This window comes from Diplotaxodon limnothrissa, linkage group LG1 (genome assembly GCF_057381915.1).
Source record: "Diplotaxodon limnothrissa isolate DT_005_m linkage group LG1, D_limnothrissa_male_GT1.1, whole genome shotgun sequence".
Classification (NCBI taxonomy): domain Eukaryota; kingdom Metazoa; phylum Chordata; class Actinopteri; order Cichliformes; family Cichlidae; genus Diplotaxodon; species Diplotaxodon limnothrissa.
Window position 1 is genome coordinate 28,871,246 of NC_140596.1, and position 25,819 is coordinate 28,897,064.

Sequence of the window (25,819 nt, forward strand, 5' to 3'; positions counted from 1 at the left end):
AAATCACTTCTTGCTAAATTGTAAGCCTTCTGAAAGCTCCATGAAACAACAAAGAGGGGGGGAAGCTGATTAGCCCTGGGTTGTAGCCAAACTGACATCATCATGACACTAGGCTGTTTGTTGTAGCTGACCACAAACAAGAAGTATGGGACCAGAAAGGCTACAAGCTCTGTGATGCTCTGTGATCATCTGATCTTTCACATGAACTAGGATCTGGTAGCAAAATAGCCTGATGTGGTATGCGCACACATAAAGAAGTGTCCAGCTACATTTTTGCACAGTCATATAGAAACATCATAAACCCATGCTCTTCTAGAAGGGTTTAGCTCAACAACATCTAGTTTATTTTGTTGCTAGATTTCTTTGCCCTCATGCCAGAGCAAATAACATCTTCTGCTTCAATCATTTCATTTTGCCATGAGAATGAACCAGAACTCTCTCTCTTGTTTTGATTGCAGCTGGGTAAATGACACCGAGATGCATGTAAAGTACACAGTACAGCGCAAAAATTACCCCTCATTTCTTTACATTTTGTTTTTAAGAAGCCAGATTTTCTTGTAATTTTTTAAAAGTGGTCTCGAGCAACAGTTCTCCAGACTTTCTGAAGGTCTTTCAAAGTTTTTCTTTGGACACTAGCAGCTTTTTCACTTATTTCCAGTCCAGTCTTTGTACCTGACCATTTTCAGGGGAATGTTTTTTTTGTGTTTTTGAAGCAGTTTAGCACTGGTCTATGAATTATTCAATCATTAAAAAGGCATCTAACTCAAGCAATAAAGCAGTGCTGGGTCTACACATAATAGGCAACCTAGGTTAGAAATAATATACATAATTTGTTCCCATTCCTTTAGTTGAATCTGTCAAAAATTTGACAGCCATAAAATACAATTTTTCAACAACAAGTGAGTGATTAGCTGAAAACATGGTGTGTATTATAGCTGTAAAAGAGGAAACTGGGAAACTGGACAAGTCTCATCAGAAATGGTCTCAGTGGAGGGATGGCTGTCAAGAAGTAATTCTCAAGGAAGGGAAACATGGAGTCTGAAAAGTCTCAGGTATGCCAAATTACACAAGAACTGAAAATAAGTGCCAACAGTTCTTATAGAGTGGTGAATCCACATTAGAAATTTTTGGTTCAAATTGACATCAGCATGTCAGGAGAGAGGAATAACAGTACATGAGTGTACACTGTAAATATAGTTTGAGGCCACATTTCAGTCAGTGGTGTTGGAGATTTTGTCAAAACTGATTGAATTATGAATGAAGAACATTCAGATTTTGATCCAACACCCAATAGTATATGGAAAGCTTTTGATTGGCAACATTTTAACTTTTCAGCATGACACTGATCCCTAAAACACTGCCAATACAGTAAAAGTATACCTGGATAGAAAAATACAATTTAACACTGTCAGTCATGGATTGGCCTCCCCAGGGCGCGGACCTCAACATTATTGAAGCAGTGTGGGATCATCTTGACAGACAAGAGAACAAAAGGCAGCCAACATCCAAAGAAGAGCTTTGAATGTCCTTCAGAAAGTGTGGAGAACTATTCCTGACAACTACTTAGAGAAATGACAAGAAAGCTCCCTAAGAGAGTTCAGGCTGACTTTCAATCTCATAAGAATTGTACAAACTAAATTTCTGCCTCATATGCTATCTTTCAATAAATCATACAGTACTATATACAACTCATTTAGTGTGTAGCATTTGGCTATAAAGTATCCAGCTAGCTGAGGCGTAGCACAAGCAGTAACACACCAGAGTCTCACCATCCCGGAGAGACTTGTCTTCAACTGACAATGATACAACAAATACAACTGCAGCTGAGATTGTGTAACTCACAAAGCCAGCCCTAGTCTCTCTCTCTCTCTCTCTCACACACACACACACACACACACACACACACACACCTGAACCAGTCTGCCAGCCTCTTCAGGCAACATACTTCTCCTGTACAGTACACAAACGCACACACTGCAATGAATCATTCAGACAAGCATTTGCATCCCGCAGACATCATGTTGGCCCTCAACCAGGAGCAAACAAAACAGGGGAAGTGAGTGAGCATATAGGCCAGGCAGCCTGGCAGTACAGACACAGTGTGCGCACCCAGGTAAGCAATGTCCCGCCCTATATGCTGCCGCGTTATACCAGTCACACTGGGAAATCTGTGTTTGTGTCAGAGTCTGTGCCTGCATGTGTGTGCGCGCATGCATGCATGTGTACACGGGGCCTTCATGATGATATTATCATGTCATCTCTCTACAAATCTTAATACAAATTCCTGCTGACTGATTCAGAGACACAGTTATTAGACAAAAAAAAAAAACAAAACCTAAGTGAATGGTTCAAGTGTTTCTTTCACATAAATATTGTTTATTAATATAAAAAAGTTTTCATTATAATCAAATGTTAGAGAATATTTTTTAAAAAGCTGGCGGGTTATTTTAATTACCAATAAGTAATTATTTTGCAGTAATCTGAGAAAATTCTATTTAGGATTTACACTGGGTAAGCATTAAATAAGGGATGTTATATTAAAGAATAGGTAATGGGTTTACCTATTCTTTACCTATCCTTGAAAGCTGTCACGATTTGTGCTTTATTGAAGTATAAACCACAACTAAATAAACACATAAATAAGCCGTTATTTTAGTTTTAAGCACCATGATCAAATCTTATCCCTCAATATTTTCAGTATGTATGGCAATCTGTAAAGTTATTGGAGTAATTTTTCAGCCAGACACGCAGTGGTACCAAACACTGAGTCAGCAGCACACAGTGACTAAAGCAGCTCAGTACAGATGCTGAATTAATGTAGATCAGTAACATCATGGCCAAAATCTGATACACTCAGCCCGGGTCACATTATGTCGATATACGAGCATGAGCAAAATCAAATTACAACACACCAGTTGGCACATGGTGAACTTGGAATCTTCAGGCCCTCTAACCCACTTTGACAAGTTCCTAAAAAATTTTTTCACTAAAATTCACAGAACTGCGTCTGTTTTTTCATTCACTGAGAGGCCATTTTGCAGGCTGGCCACTTCAAAGAAAGTTATATCGTGTGATATCACACCTTTTTGTTCGTTTGGGCCAATATGACCAAACATGACAGCTACTAGGCATCTGCAGTCATCTAGAGAAGTATTTAAGACAGTCTGCAGTACCCCTGATTTTTTCTTTGTTTTAATCTATGGGTAAACCTACATTGCAAGAAAATATACAATGAATAAAACACATTTTCAAAAACCACCCCACCACTGTGACCATTTATACCCAAATCCTTTCAAACTGACTTCAGATCAGTGTATACACAAGCACCTACTGTGAGTTGTTTTAATAACCGTTCAGCTGTCAACCATAGACAGCTACTCAGCTACCATGATTTCACCCACTGGCACCGAAATCCTGTTTTGAAGCTTTGAAGTCATAGGTATATAAAAGTAGGGTCTGAAAAATTATGCCATAGCATAAAGAGAAACGCATAAGTGCCTTAAACTTATATTTTATCTGAAGACCACCAGATGGCTGTAGCTGTGGTTGCTTAAAGAAATCTACGGAAAACTGGCTTTCTGTCTCAACTTGTGCCAAACATTTCCTGATGAGTTTATGGGCTCAGGTTCTTGGTAAAAGGTAAAATAAATAAAATCATACTTATTTTGACAATCTTGGTCGCACTAAAAATGAGGCTCATCCATGCTATAAGTTGTTAGCCAATGAGCAAACAATTTTCACAGTCACACATATTTACTGATTCTTTTAATGTGAAAACCTACACATTTCCTGATTTAATAGCATTTAATGGACTACAAAGTGAAACCACAGGAAGCTGTTGTTTTACCAGAGCTAAAAAAAGAACCTGTAGGTGGTCATGATGGGTATAAAACAGAATATCCATCACATGATTAGATAAACCATCTGTCTCATAATATGTAACACATGGCTAACCCTATTGGCCAGTAGTTTCTAATAGCTCACCAACTTATCTCACCGAGTGCCTACCAGAGCATAGCATGAAGCCTGGCATGGACCCTCTCATGATTGTGATCTTGAAATATTACAAGAATCTAGCTATTGCACAAGGCAAGTCCTGCTGCCACTTTCTTTTGATACACCTAATGTATTTACGTAGTGGGGCTGCTTCTGACCCTATATCCTGCTTCCAGTGTATCCGGCCCTATAGATCTCCTCCTCCTCTCCTCCAGACCACCAGCTCTTCTGTCTCAGACACACACACACACACACACACACACACACACACACACACACACACACACACACACACAGACTAGACCATACACACTGGGAGAGTGGCTTTCCACTAAAGTGAAAAACAGGAAATTGGATGACATTGTTCGGTGCGCCGACGTCAGCAGTGAGAGATACTGTAGAAAGAGTAAACAGCTTCCTCCACCCCAGAGCTGGGACCAGGATGCAGGGAATCTTGGGATGCCTGCCCTGCTCGTACTTCTTAGAAAAACGGCTACTCCATATTCTCCAGATCCTTCGCTTTGACAAGCCCTCTCCAGTTAACGTGCAGCTAACACTCTCTCTTCGTTTCACCGCTCCCTCAAACCACTTCATCAGTTCAGGAGTTTATTCCTTTTAAAAACTTCTCTACATGTGGTTAAGTAGAATATGATATGCCTAGCTGATGGCACAGTAACATAGGATGAGATCAGATTTCTTCCTTAGAAGTGTTGGGCCTCACAACCAGTGGTGGGGTGTCATGCGTGTGTTTGTGTATGTGTACGTGCATGTTCCTGTCTAAAAGTGTGAATCAAATGGAGATGAATCAATGTACTTGATTAGGACTGATTAAGGGCAGCAGTCCCAGCCACAGGTGTGGATGCACACTATGTACCAGACAGACACACAGTCGGACACACCAACCCTGACACACACTCAGCTAAGTGATGGGCTAAATGGCACCGCCTGACACATCAACCTCACCACATGCTGAGCCACTCAGATAGTATTGCTAGCTGCCCATGCTGGGTGTGTTACCTCAAAGAGAATAATTCACTTTCATGTGTGGCCACTGCCTATAGATCTGCCCCGAAACCAAGAGTAACAGAGAAGTTTCAAACTTGTGACCATATCCAGCTGAGATGAATCGACTACCAAGCCGATATTTAAAACCTTAAAGAAATTTCGATTTAGTTCAGCTGAATTTGTTAAAGTAAAGTACCAATGCACAAAATATGTAATAACAACCAGCCTGGTCTTAAGGAAAAGGGCGTAAAACACATTAGTTTATCTCATTCCAGCAGCATATCCTTTATTAAGAATGGTGGTCGACCAATCTAAGGTAACTAGGGTCTCTTAAATAAATAATGAGTGATTTATCACCACATCCTGTCTCCTGCTCCACACTTTGTTACGCTGTCAAAATAAAAGTGGTACAATTCGTATTATTTTTCAGTAATGAATAGATACAGTTTCATCACTATTTCACAAGCTGTCATATAAAATTTTATGAGAAATTCACCTAATGCCTTCAGTGTGTGGCTCAGTGTAATTGGTCTCCATGAACACAAATTCACTTATTTTGTGACTATTTCAAAGACTTTCTTGAGACTGACATGTTAGGCAAATTAATAGCTTTACTTATTCGTGTACTTTAACAGTATCCATCCATATAGTTCCCACTGATAAGACATCTGAGGCCTATCAGTCACACAGGTCTAAATACCGGTCAGCAACCGCAAACGTGTAATCTCCAGCTGTTTGATGAGTGCTTGATAGCTGAAATCAGTTGCAAAAAGGGTACTGGACCAAAAACCTCCTTTTGATTGTTTATGAGCGTACAAAATTAGAGAAATGCTTTCAAAGTAAAAGTTCTGCTGCACCCAAAACATTGTAAAGTAAAAACCTTTACTTTGAAGACAAACGGTCTTGTGTTGCACTTTTTTTACAGTTTCACTGCAGCTCGGGGAGTACTGCGTGAGTGTTCGTAGCCAAATTGGCGCCTTGTGAACAAACTACAAACGACAGATCAGAAAAGTGTCAGATGACTCATCAATGCTTTTCTCACAACCAACAAACCTGAATACACAACCACAGCCATAAACAATAAACTTCCACAACAAGCTGCACCTATAGTACTTCAGAAAACTGGGAAACACACCGTGGTGGAGAAAAAAAGAAAAAGAAAATTATGATATATAATCTTCAAAATTCGTCAAAAGCCTTCAGTACTGGTATGATATTATAACTTCCACTCTTTCTTTAATTTTTCTGAAAACATAGTGTCTTCATCTACAGTGCAGTGAAAACAAAAAAAGAAAAAATTGCTCCCGTCCCAATTTTTTGGTGTTTTGCACATTTGTCACACTTAAAAATTTCAGAGCAAACAAATTTTAATATTAGACAAATGTAACCCAAGTAAATGCAAAACGCATTTTTAAGTAATGTTTTCAAATTTATCCAAACCTACCTGGCCCTGTGTGAAAAAGTAACTACCCCCCAAAATCTGATAACTGGTGGTTCTGCCCTTGGCAGAAAGAACTGCAGTCAAGCGTTTGCGATAACTGGCAGTGAGTCTTTCACATCACGTTGGAGGAATTTTGTCCCACTCTTCTTTGCAGAACTTGCTTTTATTGAGACATTCAGAGGTGGGTTTGCTGGTATGCTTTTGAAGTTCTTTAGATGTTGTTTTGAGTCGATGAGCTCTTAGAGGTTAATCAGTTAATTCATGATTCATGGGCACGATTACTTTTCACGTAAACCCAGGGGAATTTGGTAAACCCCCCCCCCCCCATAATAAATGAAATCAAAATTTATAAATGCATTTTATATTTATATTTATATTTACTCAGGTTATCATTGTCTAAAAAAAATGTTGTATGATCTGAAACAGTTGAGTGTGACATATTTCATAGAAATTAAGAAGGAGGCAAATACTTTTTGTACATGCAGAGGTTAACAGATAAAAACTGTCCACAGTGTGAATTCTTTTGTTGCCTTATTTATGGCACATGGATCCATCCCTTTGCACTCTAGGATAAAATCGTGTGTTAAAAGCATTTTGGAAATCAGTCTAGCTTAATCCGACATTACATCTCAAATAAAAGACAAATGAATTTTTCAATTCATCCATCAGGTCCTTCATTGCCTTATTATGCTCAAAAAGTAATAAAATAACCACTGAATAAGATAAAAAAGGACAAATAATAAAATCACAAATGCAATTAATGTGCTAATGTAATTACAGTCCATCCTTTCTGAAAAATAACTACGCCAATGTGTATTCTGGCTCTGTCCACATGTTTTATCCACAGTGACCAACCCCACAGTCAGCCAGGCAGAAGACTTTAGTTGAGTCGCTGGCATGAGTGAGGGAAACTAGGCCACTGTGGATCGGTTTGTCCCAGAACATCCATGCTTTCTCTCTGTCTCTTTCTCAGTCTGGCAGAACACACACGGAGGAAAGACCAATTGCCTGAAACAAAAACTATGTCCAGCAAAGCGCGCACACACACACACACACACACACACACACACACACACACACACACACACACACTACATGAAATGAATAATCACATTCAACTAATTTTCTTTCCATTCTTTAGATATATGACGGTGTGACTCACATGCAATGTTGAGATTAACAATGCAAGCATCTTGCATTTACTATGCAAATTGTTCAGTTATGTGTTCATGACAGGGCAGAATAAGCTGCCACAGTGAATGAATATAAATTTTACATTAACCGATTAATTTTTTTATCTCTCTTTTTTTAATTCTTCTCTAGCCTGGCTACGAAACTGATGATAGTTCTCACTATTCCTACCTTTGAATGGAAACCAATTTAAGGTCATCCTCCAACTAATAATTAGTATTCATTAATTGGCTCTTGGTGAATTTTAAGAATAAATCTGTTTGCAGGAAAATAAAGAAAAACAGAGAAAAAAAAAGGGTTCACATTTACATCACAGTGAGATGTAATGCAAGTCAAACCATGCTATTTGGACAAACGGGTAACTATTAAACATCTTTCCATTTAAAAAAAAAAAAAAATTCATTACTTTAATAGGTTATCATAAACAGATTAATGTAGTTCTTTCAACTGCAAACTGTTTAAAAATCTTAATTACACCATCTTATTTTCCTAAAATAATCAAAATCTCATATTAAGTGATAAGAGATCGTCTCCAACTATCCAAAATAGTGAAGATATCTTTGTGAAATTATGTGCAACTCACAAAGAGCTTTACAAAAAAGTTCCTAAGGACCCCATAAATCTTAAAAACTAGATATCATTTAAGGCTCTGGAAATGAGGTCACTGTTTGAATACCACTGTGTGAGTACCATTACATTCAAGATTATAAAAAATGAGAAAAAGACAAATTACAGAAGCTTGTGGTTAAGCTAACAATAGAATTGTACCCTTAGAGTAGATATGTAAATTAAAAACACGACATGATGTTAAAATCACTGGTGGACCAAGTAAATTACATTGATATTCTCATTAAAATGCAAAGTTCTGCTGGGAAATCTTGGATCCTTGGGTTGATATGGATGTTACTTTGACATCAACCTAAATGTTACTGCAGGCCAAGCGCACCCTCCATCTCAGTGGCCTTCCCAGTGGCTGCTCAGTGATCTGCACCACATTAAACCAGAGCTTCAGTGACGTAGCAGCTTATTTGCCTCACAATCTATCACAATTCACAGACTGCAAAACCACAATTTTGCAGAATTTGGGTGATGACCCATTAGATGATCAATACAACAGGGAGATTAGCTGTTCTTGTGAATTGTGGGCAGGTATGACTTCACTGTCTTTTTTGGCCAAACGAGCTAAAGACAACTTAGCAACTACAACTTTTACCCAGCCTCCAAACTCTCAGGATCTTTAAGTACTCAAGGGATAGGCCTGATCCACAGAACCCAAATGAAGCTGCCGATGTCTTGGGTCAGGACCCCAGAGAAACCCTCAAATGATTCTCTCTCAGAGAATACTGCCTTTCCTCACCAACGGTTATTGAATCGTGATTGCTACAAGTCACCAAATATCAACAGTAGAGTTGGATGTCTCGAGACCACTTTTACGTGGTCTTGGTCTTGTCTTGGTCTCGCTGTCTCGGTCTTGCTGTCTCAGATCGACATAGTGGTCAGGAGATTTGGAGCCAGCAGTATGACACACAAAGTAACGTTCCATAATGTGTCCTGCGCAAAAGCATCAGCTCTAAGAGCCGTGCTTAGAGAGTGCTTTGTAGTGAATCAGAAGAGTCGACTCCCATTGAGCGAGAGCCGGCTCCTCACTTAATTTCCTTTCGCTGCTCAGCTCTCACATAGTGGCTCAGCTATGCTCCAATCCCTCCACATTGTGGCCAATCACATGCGAGGATATAGGATAATATCATTATGTGAAAAACAGAGAGGGTAAGAGACGCAACAGTCAAGTGGAGCGTGCGTCTGTCCTCTCAGTAAGTGAGTAGTAGAGTAGTAGTAGACAGCGGTGAGGAGGGCTGTGCGAGTGCATCGCAAAAACACATAAATATGCCTGACATCCGCAAACGAAGCAGCATCTGGCTGCAGTTTAAAGACTTTTTTTGTCTCGGTCTCGTCTCGACTTTGGTCTTGGTCTTGTTCTCGATACCCTCTGGTCTTGGTATTGTCTTGGTTTAGGCGGTCTTGACTACAAGTCTAATCGACAGTAATCCACAGCTCTGGTCACCACATCACTGTCAGAGTCGACAATTATGATAACAGCGTATAGTATAACAGGAAGCATATGAGCCAAGGTTGCAACTCTTCTGGATATTAAGGGTGCAGCTTAAGCCTACAAGTGGTCTAATCTATCCTTACATGCTAAATAACCACAAGCAAAGGAAAAACAACTGCTGCCTTCCATTTGAAGCAGAAGCTTTGATTTCCAACTTTGAAAGGTCACACTGTGTCACAAGGGTGTCACAGTGCCCATAAAACTGTAAAACCTGGAACCTGTGCTTTTGTGCATGTGTGACTCATTAAATAAGCCATACACAGAAATGACCATTGCATTGGACTGCTAGTGACCGATGAATGGCTCTACCTAGCTAGGAGTAAAATAGATGTTGTATTTCTTGATATTCTGTTTTTACTACTGGAACTGCGTCAGCTCGAGAATGACGTGGCTTCCATCTCTGAATCCGACTCATGATTTAAATGTAATGGAGCATACATGTGGAAGATGCCACCCTGACTCATTGATGAGAAGGGAGATGAATTGACTGATTAGCGATTTCCAAAAAAGCGATATTAAAAAAAAATGCTATTATGCTTTTCAGACCAAGGGAGGAATGTTTCTAATTCAGCGACACACCTGAAAGACCGGCATCCAGACCTGTTCAAAGGGGTGAAGGAGTTTCAGTTTGACATCACAGTATTATCCTTCCTAAATGTTACCATTTTGTTTGAGACAGCTGACACTGCTGTTGTGAAATCAACTATTTTCTGTAAGTTCAGATGCTAGCAGCTGTTAATGTTATACAAGTGCTTAAACTCACATCATGTAGCTAACCTTATATCTCAAAGGAGCATCAATAGGTTACCCAGCAAGCATCCTCACAATTTAGTCTGCGTCCTGTCAACAAAATATAATGGTTAAGATTTTAAATAAGCGGTCTGCGACCACCATTCTAGTAATTTTTTCATTTACTTAAAATTACTTTCCCATCCATCCATCCATCCATCCATCCATCCATCCATTTTCATCCGCTTTGTCCGGGGCCGGGTCGCGGGGGCAGCAGCCTAAGCAAAGAGGCCCAGACCTCCCTCTCCCCAGCCACCTCCTCCAGCTTATCCGGGGGAATACCAAGGCGTTCCCAGGCCAGCCGAGAGATATAATCTCTCCAGCGTGTCCTGGGTCTGCCCCGGGGCCTCCTCCCGGTGGGACATGCCTGGAACACCTCACCCAGGAGGCGCCCAGGGGGCATCCTTGTCAGATGCCCGAACCACCTCAGCTGGCTCCTTTCGATGTGGAGCAGCAGCTGCTCTACTCTGAGCCCCTCCCGGATGGCCGAACTTCTCACCCTATCTCTAAGGGAGAGGCCAGCCACCCTTCGGAGGAAGCTCATTTCTGCCGCTTGTATCCGCGATCTCGTTCTTTCGGTCACTACCCACAGCTCGTGGCCATAGGTGAGGGTAGGGACGTAGATCGACCGGTAAATTGAGAGCTTCGCTTTTACACTCAGCTCCCTCTTCACCACGACGGACCGGTGCAGCGTCCGCATTACTGCAGCTGCAGCCCCAATCCGTCTGTCGATCTCCGGCTCCCTTCTCCCATCACTCGCGAACAAGACCCCGAGATACTTGAACTCCTCCACTTGGGGCAGGAACTCATCCCCGACCCGGAGTGGGCACTCCACCCTTTTCCGGCTGAGAACCATGGCCTCAGATTTGGAGGTGCTGATCCTCATTCCCGCTGCTTCACACTCGGCTGCGAACTACTGGGCTATTACTTTCCCATAAATGTTATTATTTTTTAGATTTACATGTTTGAAATGACCCCCCCAGTTTAAAATGATCTAATCCTGTCCATCGTAATACTATTTAATAATAAAGGAGTAAAGTAATAATGGAATTTATAATAAAGTATTTTATGTTTAAGTACGTGAGATAAATCCCTTAGTATTGGGAGGGACAGTCATGTAGTTCTAATGATATTGATACAAACGACTACATTTCTGGTGTTATGACATTCCTCGTGCACACCTCCTACATATTAGGGCCACTCTTCCCATATTTTATGTCAATAATTTGCCATCTAGCATCATATCTGTCAGAGCATCACTTCTGTTATGCAGCAATCACAATACAAAACAGATTTTTTCACACCCCTTCAAATACTCGAAATTTTGTACCCTTGTCCACTTCAGTATTTCCCCCGTTGCTACCATCTTATTAAAAAGTGGTGAAATTACTCAGTTGAATAATTTGACAGGAGAGAGTGAGAATAGCTTTTCTTCCTGATCTGTAGTGTTAGCTAAGGAAGCTAGCAGCAGCTAGATAATTTCTTTGGTACATTTACAGTAAGTAAAGGTAAGTATTTGCTCTGTGGAGGGAATTCATGATGGCATGAATTTAAAGACTGTGGTCTAAATAAATTCTGAAAATGCTGCTTGACGTCAAGTTTTAAAAACCTGACACCTGAAATGCTTTTCCTGCAGTGTTGTGAATTACTGCTTACACGTGCTGTCCAAAAAAACTGAAACTTCTAATCACACACGCACACACATTCATTGTTTTTCGAGCGGGTGCTTTCAGAATACACCCTGACCTTTATTCTGTCTGCAGTGAAATCTCTCCTACCTCACCAGATAGTGCGGAAACTCAAGCATACGGGAATGTGCACACAGACACGCACACAAAGGGAAGACACTGAGAAACACACAAGAGACTGAACTTGTCCTGGAATTCAGTCCCAAACGCCTTTGAGTGACGTCTGTGGTTTAAAAATACAGAGTTTGCAGAAAACGGATAGGTTACTGCATCCTTGGTGACCTGTCCCTGTTTCTAACTGGTGTTAGCAAGCAATGCTTCAGATTTCCCAGAACCCACCGGGGTTGTGTGAACTGCTGGTCTAGTGCGATGTCTGTCATTTACAGTGTCTTTGCAAAGTCAAAGTGAATGCTGCATTCCCTCATTTCACGACGTGCCCAGGACTGCCTGCATGCATGCATTCGCTGTATCCATCACAGTTTGTATGTGATCTGTGCAACACAGCGCCAAGGAGAGTAACTGAGGCTTGGCTGAGCAGCAGCTCATTCCGTCAGGCCAAGTGATGAGGGTTGTATGAGGAGCAGAAAAGAGTCGCATTCATGAAACTTGGAGAGAAACACTTCTCATGGATGTTTACTATACTACTGCATGCCAGCAAAGACAGATCACATCGACACAGGTCGACTTTTATGCATCTCCTGTGGCTGGACTTTTCTAAATATGTCCATTTTCCAATCATGTTCCATCATTTCAAATCACCCGAATACACGTAAGTTCAAAGTGTGCTCACACTATAACCACACACCATCTGTTTTTTTTAGGATCCTACAGAACCACAAGCACAATCCAACTTTAAAAAGTTCTGATCTTTAAAGGCAGCATCGACAAACTAAAGAGGAGAAAGTGTATAAGATCAAAGAGTGAACATGGTCATTTATTTATATAGGAGATATTTAAAAATAATAATACTTTTTTTAAAAAACAAAACAAAACTTCAGTACTTGAAATATTTCAGGTTGTAAAACACCATATCTCACACAATGGCATATTTGATTACACTTTCCCTGCCTCATAAATAACTGCTTCTTTCAAACTGCACAACTCCTGTTAATGTTTTCCAAACATGTTAAATATTGTGTTTTTGTATATCTACCACCAGTGCGTGACAATTAATTAAAGACAGACCCACAAGAAGCTGAGCACTTTCTCCTGCGTTCACCTTCAAGGTATTTCTGTCCTTATCCAGATTACCATGAAATCCCTGTAAGACCTGGTCAATCCTAAGCTATCCAGGGCTCTGGGGCAACCAAAACCTCCCCTTCTTCCAGTGGCCTACTTCAACACTAGTACAACTACACCGCAGGCCTGTTTTACTTTCCCTTATGTTCACATCTACTCTTCCTAAATAACCCCTCAATTTTATTACACGTTCTTCCTTTCACCCCCACTATCATTTATCAACTGTAAATCCTCTACTTACAGCACCTGTCATCAGTGTGTTATCTTTACTGTGAACCATGTGTGACTATTGATCAGGTGTGTGTTATTTTTATTCCTCCCTCTCAGTCCAGGTAAAGCCAAAGGCCAGTGAAGCAGAAGGACAGTCTAAGTTGGACGCTGCCCGGTCCAGCGACACTACAGCGTGCTGTAATCTTATCGGGAACCTTTCCATAGCAGTCAGCCCCCCCCTCCTTCTGAGTCCAGCCAAATACATGACAACAAGTCCAAACAACAGGCACCACAAATAAGAATCGGGAATCATTAGTGTACAGTAACTTTCGTGCCAGATCCATACCCAACAGTGCAATCTTAATTACCACACCGGCCCCATGGCCTAAAGAGCGGATTAGAATTTGAAAAAAAAATGCACTCCTGCTCCGTCTGTAACTCTGCCTGACTCTAGCCCTCCAAAACAGCTTATATGTTAGTAAAAATATCAGAAGTGGTTCTCCTGGGCTCCTCAGATAGCTGGGAGAGCATTAGATAATCACCAGACCCCCCTCCGTCTTCTTCGCCTGCTAAAACAGGACCACTGATGTCACTGTTGCATGAGGGATTAGTGAGCGACACGGGCTGGGGCTTGGCACACAAACTATACTGGAATCACAGACAAACATACACACAGAGACACGAAACGCTGAATAAGGATGACTGCACGCCAACAGAAACATTAAAGGGAGTTTGTAAGAAACACAAAGACATGCGGCCCAGTGTACCCTTAGAAAATATGCAAATACAGAAATGGGGAAAAAAGTTTAACTAGACCGACAGCAACTTCCCGTCTGAAGAAAACTAATATTGTTATTGAATTATTTTAGAAATCACGTTTCCCTTTGTGCATATTTTAATTACCACTGTAAGGACCATTAAAAGAAGCTTTACTCCTAATAAAAGTCTAAATTATTTGGGTTTCACGCAGGGGCGTAATTTCCAGGGGGGTTAGAGGGGTTATGACCCACTCAATAATCAGACCCCACCAATATAACCCCCCCAATAAAATTATGAATTATCTTGCATAAATAGGCTGTTGATTTTCTTTACTCATTTCAGGTATTACCAGCAAAATAGTTGCATGTTTAATCATCTGGGAATTTACCCAGATTTATTTATTTAGACAGAGATATTGACCCCCCCAATGTTTAGTACAAAGTTACACTGATGGTTTTATGACCACATCCCTGGAAACACTTTCAACTGGTTAATTCTCAAAATTCAGACCTAATCAGTTCTGGTGGATGTCAGATATTTCACTGCACCTTTCAGCTGCTTGTATCACTGAAACCTGAGCAGGTTTTTTCTTCTTGCGTACTAACGCTGGCGTTTCAACTGCTTTCTTTAGGAGGCCATTATAAAAGGAAAGATTTTAAAATGTTTATACTTACATACGCTCAATACTGATTTAAATGGAGAACTGGAGATTGCAATTTAATCTCCAGCATGTCATGATGTCATTTACATTTAGAGAGGATTTAGTACATCTAATACACCCTTTTCCATCTTGAAAGTGCATTCTGCACAAAACCCATTTCACCTCATCCAATATTGCTGGTAAATAAATAAATAAATTTATTTGCAAATGCATCGTATCATTAAACAGAAACTGTTTAAGACAACACATGTGTACAGAGAAAATTCTTTCTAGCGATTAGCAGGTATTTCTAGGGCTTGCCATTTTCCTACGCACCCAAGATGCCTGATAGTAGGTAATGAGTGATGTGACGCAATATTGTTAGGTAACCAGTCAAAAAGGTAACACAAAATCTCTCTTAACTTTATGTGACTGATTATTCTTCCCTACACGTTAAGCAGAAATTGGTTTCTTGTACACAGATTGTTGCTACTTAAGGTAGAAAGGCAGCCTTGCAGCTCTTCAACCTTCCTGACTTTGTTGAAGCAGAAATATCTAGAACAATATTTCACAACTATAAGCAGCTGTTCTTGTTGCAATGCACACAGTAATACAGGCAGTCTGTGGAGGAATGTCATTAGGCAGGTGCAACAGGTATGATAAATGGCACGGGTTCTTGTGAACATCACGCAGGAATGTTTCACTTGTGTCACTCCTATTAGAACCATGCAAACATGCTCCACTGTCATCAATGACTTTATTAGGGTGTGTCCTTTCATAGTTTCCACTGAATCATTTTCTTCTCTCCTAAAGTGTCCAACAGGCAGTCTTAGAGGTAGTTTCAGTGACTGTTTTCAAACGCTGTTTTTATGAAACCGAACTGGTATGCGCCTGGAGTAATACAGTCTATCTTGAATCAACCTTATCACCTCAAAGCAAAATAATATGAAGCATAAAACCACTGTCAAGTGTTCTAGCAAAGGTTGTGCCAAAGTGTCCTTCTCTGACATGCAAAATTAGATCAACTCGATAGGAGAATCAGAATGGAAAAATTACTTTAATATTTGGGTATATTCATCTTGACCTTTAGGAAGAAAAGGCAGTTTTGACATATCAAAGTTTCCACAACTTAAACTTGAATTTCTCTGGGGTGGGGGTGTTACGGTGGAGCTAACCAATAGTGACTGGCTCACTCCATGTTTTTGAAACTTAGCTACAAATTTTATTTGCATGTCACGGTCGAACGGTTTGGATTACTACAGCTCTGTTACAATCAAGTAAGACTTTGACGGGATCAGTTAGTCAAAAGAGATGATTTGAACTTGCCTATAAAAATCAAAAAGTTAGTCGGGCGTTCTGACTGAATTTCTGCACCAGCCTACATGTGTTGTTACAAGCACGCAATGGACACTGCAAAAACAATGTGCACCATCTACACTCCGCCCCACCGACACTGTTAGGGCTATTTCAACTGAGGGTACAGTGCATCTCAAGAGCAAAAGACAGAATAGACTCCAGAGAGCTCTGCATCAGAGTTAATGTCCCTTTAAACAAAGGAGGAGGAGAGCAGCGCTACTTTAATGGGGTGCACAGCAGGTGAATGAGTGTCTTGTGTGTTTACAATAAGCTGAAGGCCTTTTTGCCTTAAAGCTAGTCAGCTCAGCAATTATTTAGTGAAAAAAGGCAGCAGAAAGAAATCAGTGCCTCTGGAGCACTTTGATTGTAAAATTATTTTTATATCAATTGCCAGGTTTTTGCAATAAAATACCCATCAGGTTTACAATTCAACACTAAATCTAATAATTTTTGGTGCTTTGTATATCCTTCCCCAGAAGGAAACCTTCCAACAGGCAACATTCCTTCAGTTTCTTCAGTATATTCTGGCAGCGAAGACAGCGGCGTGATGAAGCGTGAAAATGTCCAAAGTACTCCAGTAACCAGTTGCTATTAACATGGCTGTTAGCTTTGTTAAGATGATGTGCTGTGTGTGGTTACATCAGGACACAATCACTACGAAAGGCTCCATTCCAGAGCAGATTCACTCCTGTGGACACGGACGCTGTCCAAGACTGATGACACTGGGGTGAACTTTTCCTTTGGAAGAACAATGATGCTGTGTTTTTACACTTTGTGCTTTTCATAATCGCTCATAGGTGTGGGAGTGGGACTTCAAGAGATTAATGTGTAATATAGAGGGTCACATGTGACAGTAGTGTAGTATCCTAAACATTCATTCACATGAAGAAAAAAAACAAAAAAAGGTGGTCTAAGCAGAAAATGGTGATAATACTACCAAGCCAACAAATAAACTAGGCAAGATAAGGTTAAAGAAGAGAGATGGCGCAGAACCTTAAATATACAGAAGAGCATTTCTAATACTGTGACTTTTTAAGGAATCTTTATGGACTAGCTGTTGATGGCTGTAATCAGTCCTCTCACAAACAGCTATTTAGTCTAACATAACATAAAGACAGGCTCTAGCCAGAAGTAGCCCGTCTTCTGGCCGCCCCTCTAAAGCTCAACAGTTAACATGTTGCATTTCAAATAAATGGTAAAGTTGTGTCAATGATCAAAGCCAAGAAATACTCCATCACACAGTCCACAGAACCACAGCTCACAGGTTTGACCCTTTGGTTTTGAATCAAATAAGCAAACAGCGTATAATGTGTTAATTTGTAACCTTTAAGGGCGCCGCTAGAGGTTTCTAAAGTGTCAAACCTGTCCTTTAAATCCTTGTAAATGGTTTTCTGTTTGAAAATGTGTCACAAGTTAAAATGCAGCACTCCAATCATTAGGCTCACGTTTGCCACAACATGCAGAAACTATTTCACCTGCCCTGCCATGCCTCAGTGAGGACGAGCATAGATACTTTGTGCATTCAGTATACTGCTATTTTATGTACAGGCGGGAGTGTACTTCACTGAGAATATCACATTATTGTGATTTTTAACATTTTACAATAACGTATACTATAGTTGGTCATTATCAGTTTTATCCAATAAGATAACATTATCTCACTTCTGCTTATTAACATTGTCGCTAAATCCTGATGGAACTTCTGCCACATGACAAAGTCAGTCTGCTAGCAGTCGGATATCAGTCTGCAACTGAATGGGGTCAAATTGGTGATTTGCAGTGTAAATGGTCAGAAATCTTCCATTTATTGCCCATCTACATAGACAAAAATTTACAAAGAGAAATTTAGCAGAAATTCAAATTGAACTATCATATTTGTGCTCAGCAGCCTTCCTGTTCAATAAAAATATATCCAGAAGACAACCAGCTACCGGAAGTCCTTTCGAGTTGTGCTCACTGATAAAAACTGATTCTGATGGAAGGATGTTGGAAACCTGCCTGCATTTAAAAATTAAACAACAATTATTTGCACACCTTCAACAATCTCTCTGAGAGTGACTGCAGTCAGTCCAAGTCAGATTGCAACTGTTTTGCAGAAAGGTTGCCTCATACCAGGCCAGATGAGCAATAGCCTTGGACTCAAAAGCAGTCATGAGTGCACAACACCCTCAATCTGCGGACAACCATGGTTGCGGAATGTGAAAAAAAAAATTTCAACGCAATAAACAGACAGTCACCGATTTTTTTTTTTTGTAGATGCAAACAGGCTGCTGTCCCATTTCTACTCGTGTGATGGAGCCGTTAACTTTCTCTGAGTTAGGAAGTAGTTTTGTCAAGCTAAGTGTTTCCAGTGTTGGATAGTTTTTCGACAGAGCCGATTTGATCAAAATTTGCTCGGCTAACAACATCTCAGGATGATGACACATAAGATAAGCCCTGTTGTTCATAGTATTCCCAGAGTATTTTAATTTCCTTAATAAATATCTATATTTGATTTACGTGTATCAATGTGATATTGCCACGCAAAATATACTGCATCAATTTGTTTCCCCACACCCTTGTCTGACCGCGCAATTATTGTCAAATAACTGTGATTCTGCTGCACTACGAATATTGGAAAGTTAAGTGTGAAGTGAAAAAGAAATGATGACGCCTCATTCTGCTCCATCCCCATGAATAAATATGATCGACCGATCAGGACAAATGACATCAGTGATAGTTGACACCTAAACAGTCAACAGACCAAAGCAATCCTAAAATAATCTGTTTCCAGCCCAGCCAGGCCTAAAAGTCTGGATGCTTGGAGAACAAGTGGCATGACTGCATAGCCAGAGCAGATGCTCAGACCTTAGAAAGCCCAGAAGCTGGGAGAGGCGCATTCAAGGAAGAGCATGAAAGGCCACCAGCGGACCAGGGCCCACTCACAGCTACATTCCTGTGAGCTCCTGGAAGAGCGAACAGAGAGCGCTGCAGCAACATAAACACTTGTAGCGCCTCGTTTTGGAAGAATACCATTTCAGTAATCTCATGAAACTGTCACATGCCGACCTTATGATACTAGATTCTAAACCTGGAGGGGGAGCAGAACAAGCTTTGAATGTGGCCTTGCTTGTTAAGACCAGTTTAAAAAAAAAAACAACAAAACAAGAAAAACAATGGGAGGGTCTGTTTCACAAGTACACGTAACCCGGTATACACCCCACAAGTAAGGAAGTCCTGTGAGATGAAGAGACCCACTGTAGCTACACCTAAGGTGACAAAGAGATTTGTCATTTTATCTTAATTTAATTTAACACTCAGGGTGACACTATATGAAGTGTTGTGAGCTGCTTAATGTTCAAGAACAGAGTGGTTGTGGGAATTAAAATGTATGAATACTGTAGTACATTTGGCCCTGAACTCTTGGATATCTAACGCTATGCAAACATGGTTGATAAGCACTAGAGCGCCCTATATATCAACCAGAGGAGTGTGGTTGTGCCATGTGCCCCATCTTGCCTCCTCTGAGCTCCTTCTGCTCATGTGCTAGTGGAGATAAATGACATAGCAAAAAAACCAAAAAATAAAAAAAAATTTAAAAAAATCCCCCCCTTGCTGCCCCCTTACTGCCCTTGCAGGCACTCCAGACAGGAAGGGAAACACAGGGACACTGCAGCTGACATTTTGTTTGAATAAAAGATAAAATAAACTTATTAAAGAAGCTTGCAATTTTCCTTTTTCATGCCAAAGTTTAAAAGAAAAATTACTGCAGAAAAAGAAACGTTAGCTTGACATGTGGGGGAAATACGTATGCGTCCTCGCCTGCCAAGAGCTCAGTTTCATATCGGTCAGTTAAATGTGAAACTACGGTCACAGGCTGGTTGGCTTATCTTGACACAGGGACTGGAAACAGGGAGAAACTGCTCATCCAACTCTGTCCAGATGTAACCAAACCCATTTACCAGCACCTCTAAATCTAACTGATCACCGAGTTTGTTTTGTTTTTGTTTGTTTAAATAATGCTTTATAGCACAGGAACTTTGCCCCAGTGGGATTCAAACGGCCAGCTGTGGCAGCACGCCAGGGGGGAGTGCCATGCTCTGGGCTATAAAAGACCACTGTACATATACGCATGACATCTTTGATAGACACGGATAAACACAATCCATCATTTGATCCATACAGCAGCTGTAAAGACAAAGAAAACAGCGTGAATGCTGAAGTCAACTGAACATAGATGCTTCTGAGGCTGCTCAGAGGGAGACCAGCAACTATTGTGCATTCAGTCGTGTGCGATTGTGGCAATGAAGGCAGTCAGAGAGAATTTGAAGAGTATCACCTAAGAAGTAAAAGGTATATAATTAAAAAAAAAAAAGAAAAAAAAAAAAAGGTCCATGTCTGATAGCCAAAATGAAAGACAGAGAGAAGGAGCCCATATCAGTCTCTTTCCTCTCAGGCAGCAGAAAAAGCACAGTGGATTAATTCATCACCATGCGAAGCCTTTGCCCTCCTCTGGAATAAATTACCCAATGACTCTCAACTTGGACTAAACACACACAAACTTGGCCATAGAGAGCTCGCACGGAAACGACAGGAGCGAATACTGACAAATGCAGACAGTGTGCTCAGGTCGGCGGTGGATCAGGTTGGTGTTTCAGATAAGCAGCAGTTAAATGTTTCTCAGCCGACAGGAAAGAAAACCTCATGTGCCCGGTCGCCCGCGGGGATGGGAGGGTTAAATGACGAGGGGGGAGTCTGAGGTATAGCCTGAGTGATACCACTTATGCTAATGCACGCAGAGGCTGGAATCAGGCAGTAAGCAAGATGGCATTGCTTTCCACACACTTGTAAGCTTAGCACCCTTTACTGCCCTTTTTCATTCATACTAAGAGGTAACCGTGAAGCTGATTTTACATTTGCTGATCTGGGAGTGGGGGCTACTTGATTTCCTTATGTGGGGGGCAATCAGACTGGAAAAATCAAGGCCAGATAAATGATGTTGTGTTTGGCTAAGGCCTCTCTTTCTCTCTGTTTAGGCCAACACACACACACACACACACACACACACACACACACACACACACACACACACACAGCCTACTATCACAGGACCTTGTACTTGAGCCTTATCATCACTAGAGCAGCCCAGATGGTAACGTACCCTTGACAATAACTCACATCACACTCCCAAACTTCTATTGAGTCCTTCTCACGCTGTAGATGCCTGCACATGTTCTGATCCTGCCTCCCTCACTCATATGTAGATATAAAACAAAGTAAGCAGAGGTACAGCGCAGATTTCACATTTGCCTAACACAGTTTTGCAATGAGCTAAACGTGTACACTGCTGTACTTACTGCCAGTTGTGTGTTTATTTGAAAGAATATTATTATCCTTCAGGGCACGAATGCGTGTGTTCTGTTCAGAATCACAGTGATTCAAAGCCGAAGCCCAGAACATATAATAATAAAACAGAAGAAGTATTTGACATTAAATTGTAGTGATTTATATGTCAATCCAATGTACTTATAAAAAAATAAATAAAATAGGGCTGTGTCACATGAAATGATATGAAACATTCATCATCTCAGGGATCTATTTTACAGTGTAAATGCTTTCTTGCTCATTAGGTCTATTCTTCCAAATATTTTCTGAATGAAATGCAAGAAATGAGTGCTTTTCAATGATATTGCCTGAAAAACTGCTTTATTAAATCAAAGTGCTGCAGGTGTCTGTTATTGGTCTTTTTTTTTTTTTTTTAAGAGACTCCCCCCCCCTTTAAAAAAAAAAGAAAAAAGCTACAACAATCAGAAGTGGTGTGGATTCCCGAGGCTTGAATGCATCATGGCGAGCTAACGCATGTGTGGTTCTTAATGAAAAGCAACCATAAAAATACTTTTTCTGTCCATTGTGGTAAAAATAAATCCGGCCGCTCTCTCAGAAAATGCGCGGCGGATCTCGGCAATGACACCTTACAGAGCAGGAATTAACATTTCCAGCACAAGAAGATTTGTATACCATTAGTCTAACTCAATCAGGGAACTAATTCAATCAGAGTCACAGTGGGCGTTTTGACGTGGGGGCATCTGTCACACAGACTTCTCACTGCATCCTGGGGTGACATTTGGCCACAAAATTCAGCTTGACAGAGGCCCTCAGATAGCCCGCGGCCTGTCGGACAAGCGCACACTTTCCCATAAACACACAGATACACTGCTGCACTACTAAATTCACAACATCCCACCTTCTTCTTCTTTAAACCAACGCTTTGTGCTTACAGACGCCTGCAGATCTACACCAAAACAATACAGTACAGACCAGCTTTGACTGCATCATAAATGTGCCACCAATGGACTCTTCAGAGACACGATGACAGCTCCCAACGCTATATTGCTCAAGTTTTTATGCTGACGAGATTACGCTTTTAACCAGCACAAAAACATAAAAAAAAATGGATCTTTATGTTTCAGTTTGCTGCAGATAGTTACACCTATCTGACCCCAAAACGCACGTCTTAATCTGAATAACAGAAATTGTTATGTGCATGTGTAATCTCTTACACAACAAAAAGGCCAAAAACAATCCTGATTAGGAACACCTATTTAGTCCCTGAGTGGAAGCAGGCACGGCCTGTTTTGTTATATTTAGTGTAATTATTATTGGTCCAATACACAAATGGGACTGTTACTTTTTTTTGCCAGTGATGAAGCACTTTCAATGAGAGACTTTCTGGTGTAATCCTACCGCCATCCTTCTCATTACCCACTTTCCCCACTTGTAGCGCAAAGATCCCTCTGCACGGTCAAAGTGGGTACTGATAGCTGTTTGTGTAGGTTTTTGTGCATGAAGTTTAGACAGCAATAAGATTTCGCAAGAGAGGACATCCTACTGAAAAGCATAACTGGTGGAAAGGTGAAACAGAGGCCAGAGCTAAGTCAGCTGAAAACAGCTGAAAGAAGCACGTTTGACAACACATGTTGCTGCCTTGTGCGTAGATTTTTTAGATCTGTCAAGTCCAGCACTTCACAGAGTAGATATTTAAGGACTCACACACACACACACACACACACACACACACACACACACACACACACACACACACAAAAAAGAGTGCAACAAATATTTGCGTCATCCTGAAACCTCAAAGAGAACAACACCTCAGGGTAGCGCGAAGGGCTTTCGACCCTATGACCTTCCACTGAGCGTGGCCTATTTCCTCTGAATTCAGAAAAGCAGCAAAATTGCAATGCCCTGCATGGAAATGTGTATTTGCAACAGGTCATATATTGTAGTGACTGTGCCTGTTGGTCTGAAGAGTCAGATTTCTAATGGCTTTGGAGTCATCCCCTCTCCCGTCTCCATGGATTTGTGTGTATTCCTTCTTTAATATTTCTATTCAATAACCTTTTTTAAGTAAATAGACTGTAGTTTATAGAGCAGAGGTTTTTTGTTGAACAGCTTTAGACATGCATATACACAAGCAACTGACTCTCTCACACACATAGATACACACATGCATACATAGTGGATCTGTGTCTGTGTAAATGTAAATGAATGTAGAGTCCCTCACCTTGCAGCTAGGGGGTTTTAGGGGTAGTCCAGAGGCAGGATTTCCTTGATGCTGAGTGGTATTAGTCTGCTGGGGTGAGTGGGAATCCTCGGACTCTTTTCCACTGTGGTAGACCACCCTATCAGAGATATGAATACTTGAAGCACAGCCCATGCTTCAACCCACTTCAGCCTTTTTTTTTTTTTTTCCTTTTTGCGCAAGTGCTTTACTTTGAGGCTACAAGAGTGTCATTCGCCCTCTTTTTGTAATCTTAAAGTCCACTCTTCCTCCTAAGGTTCATACTTTTTCTTTGTTGTTTAAATATAGGCTACATATATATAAATATATATGTAAATATCATCTAGGCCACAGCAAAGCCGGTTCTGCAATTGCTCTAACACAAGGCATGAATAATATATTTTTCTAACCCCCACCCCCGACCAGGAAGCTGATTTCCTCCCTCTGTTTTTCACATGAAGTTAATTGGAGAGCTTCAATCAAAGCAGCTGTCTTGTCCTCGAAAACTTGGATTCCGTTATTCTTCCGCTGCTGAGATCCCCATGGACGATTTATTTTATTTTTTATTATTATTATCCCTCACTCCGGCTCCTCTTCTCGCCTTCCTCGTACCACATCATCATTTTCTCATTTTTCTCTCCCCCCCCCCCCACCCCCCCTTCAACTTCAGTGTTATCAAGTAGGCCTAAGACACACCATGCAGTTCCCCCCTCCCCGGCCAGCTTTCATGCAATAGTTTTATCCATTTTTTGCGGCCAAGGTTTCATGTGTAGTCGTCCTCCACCACCTCGGAGCCATCAAAAACGATGCCTTCTCTCTCTCTCTCCCCCCCCCTGTCCTCTCCTCTCCTTCTCTTCAACAATCCGGTTGCCCACTTCAGCTCAAGACACGGGCCCATAAACCGGTTCTCACGACACTTTGCTCCAGTCCTGAGCGGTTCATCATCAACAGGCTGAAATATTCACACTGCAGAGCGTTATTCTGGCCAGTGGCTCCGGTGTCAAACAAGCTTCGTGAAGCATACTGCCCGACACAACACTCCATTTATCAGCCCCAAATCACCAATTTTAGGACGCGGAGAAATCTTGGTGGATGGCTCGCAATCTCCATTCAGGCATCCGCTGGCCGGCTGAGGATGATCCGACTGATATAAGAGCTCCAAACCCGGGTGCAGTAAAGAGTGTTAGCAGGCTCCGCGATTTTCTGTCATTCTGGAGGAGGAGGGAGAGAAGAAAAAAGGATGTAAAGGCTGTCAGAGAGTAATGTTGTGAGGTACCACCTCTGGAGAATGCGATCGCTCTGAGAGAGAGACACAGAGAGGGAGAGAGAGAGAAAAAATCTTCCCCCCCCCAAAAAAAAAAAAAAAAAAAAGGACCGCTCCGTGTCCACAAGTTTCAGATCCGAAATCGGGCACGGCAGAATTATTTGAGGTTGTCGAGAGCGGAAGTAAGGCAAGATCGAGCTACATAATGCTGATTTAATGTTTGTCTTTTCTCTGCCTTTTCTGGCGTTTGCCCTTCCAATTCTTCAGCACTGCTTGACAGCGGCACATCCAATAAAAGCACCCGCAAGGATTGACCTACAGCCTTTACTGACGTTAATGCAAATGAGCTGCGCGCAGCCAATCAGAGGCGCGCTCGGCGCCGCTGGGCGGTCCTCTGCTTTCTGTGGGAACTTTGAAAAGAGGAAAAAAGAGCCCTGGCCAACCAACGCTGAGCTGGCTGCAGGTAGCCTTACCTTTATTTATTTATTTATTTATTTATTTCATTTCTTTATTCAAAGCACGTAGCACATGCAAACCGCAGATACTGTGGCTGTGGATGAGTATGTCGCCCTGCTGAATCTGGGA

General features: G+C 41.2%; 1 protein-coding gene across 1 annotated transcript in view; it reads right to left on the minus strand.

The window, feature by feature from the left end:
- pde8a (phosphodiesterase 8A) overlaps positions 1-24,593 on the minus strand; it is a 51,461-nt gene extending 26,868 nt beyond the window's left edge. Inside the window, exon 1 of the mRNA XM_085349074.1 lies at positions 23,974-24,593. Coding sequence (XP_085205200.1) covers positions 23,974-24,126 — 153 coding nt within the window. The 5' untranslated portion in view covers positions 24,127-24,593. The remainder of the gene's footprint in view (positions 1-23,973) is intronic.
- Positions 24,594-25,819: the final 1,226 nt, after the last annotated feature.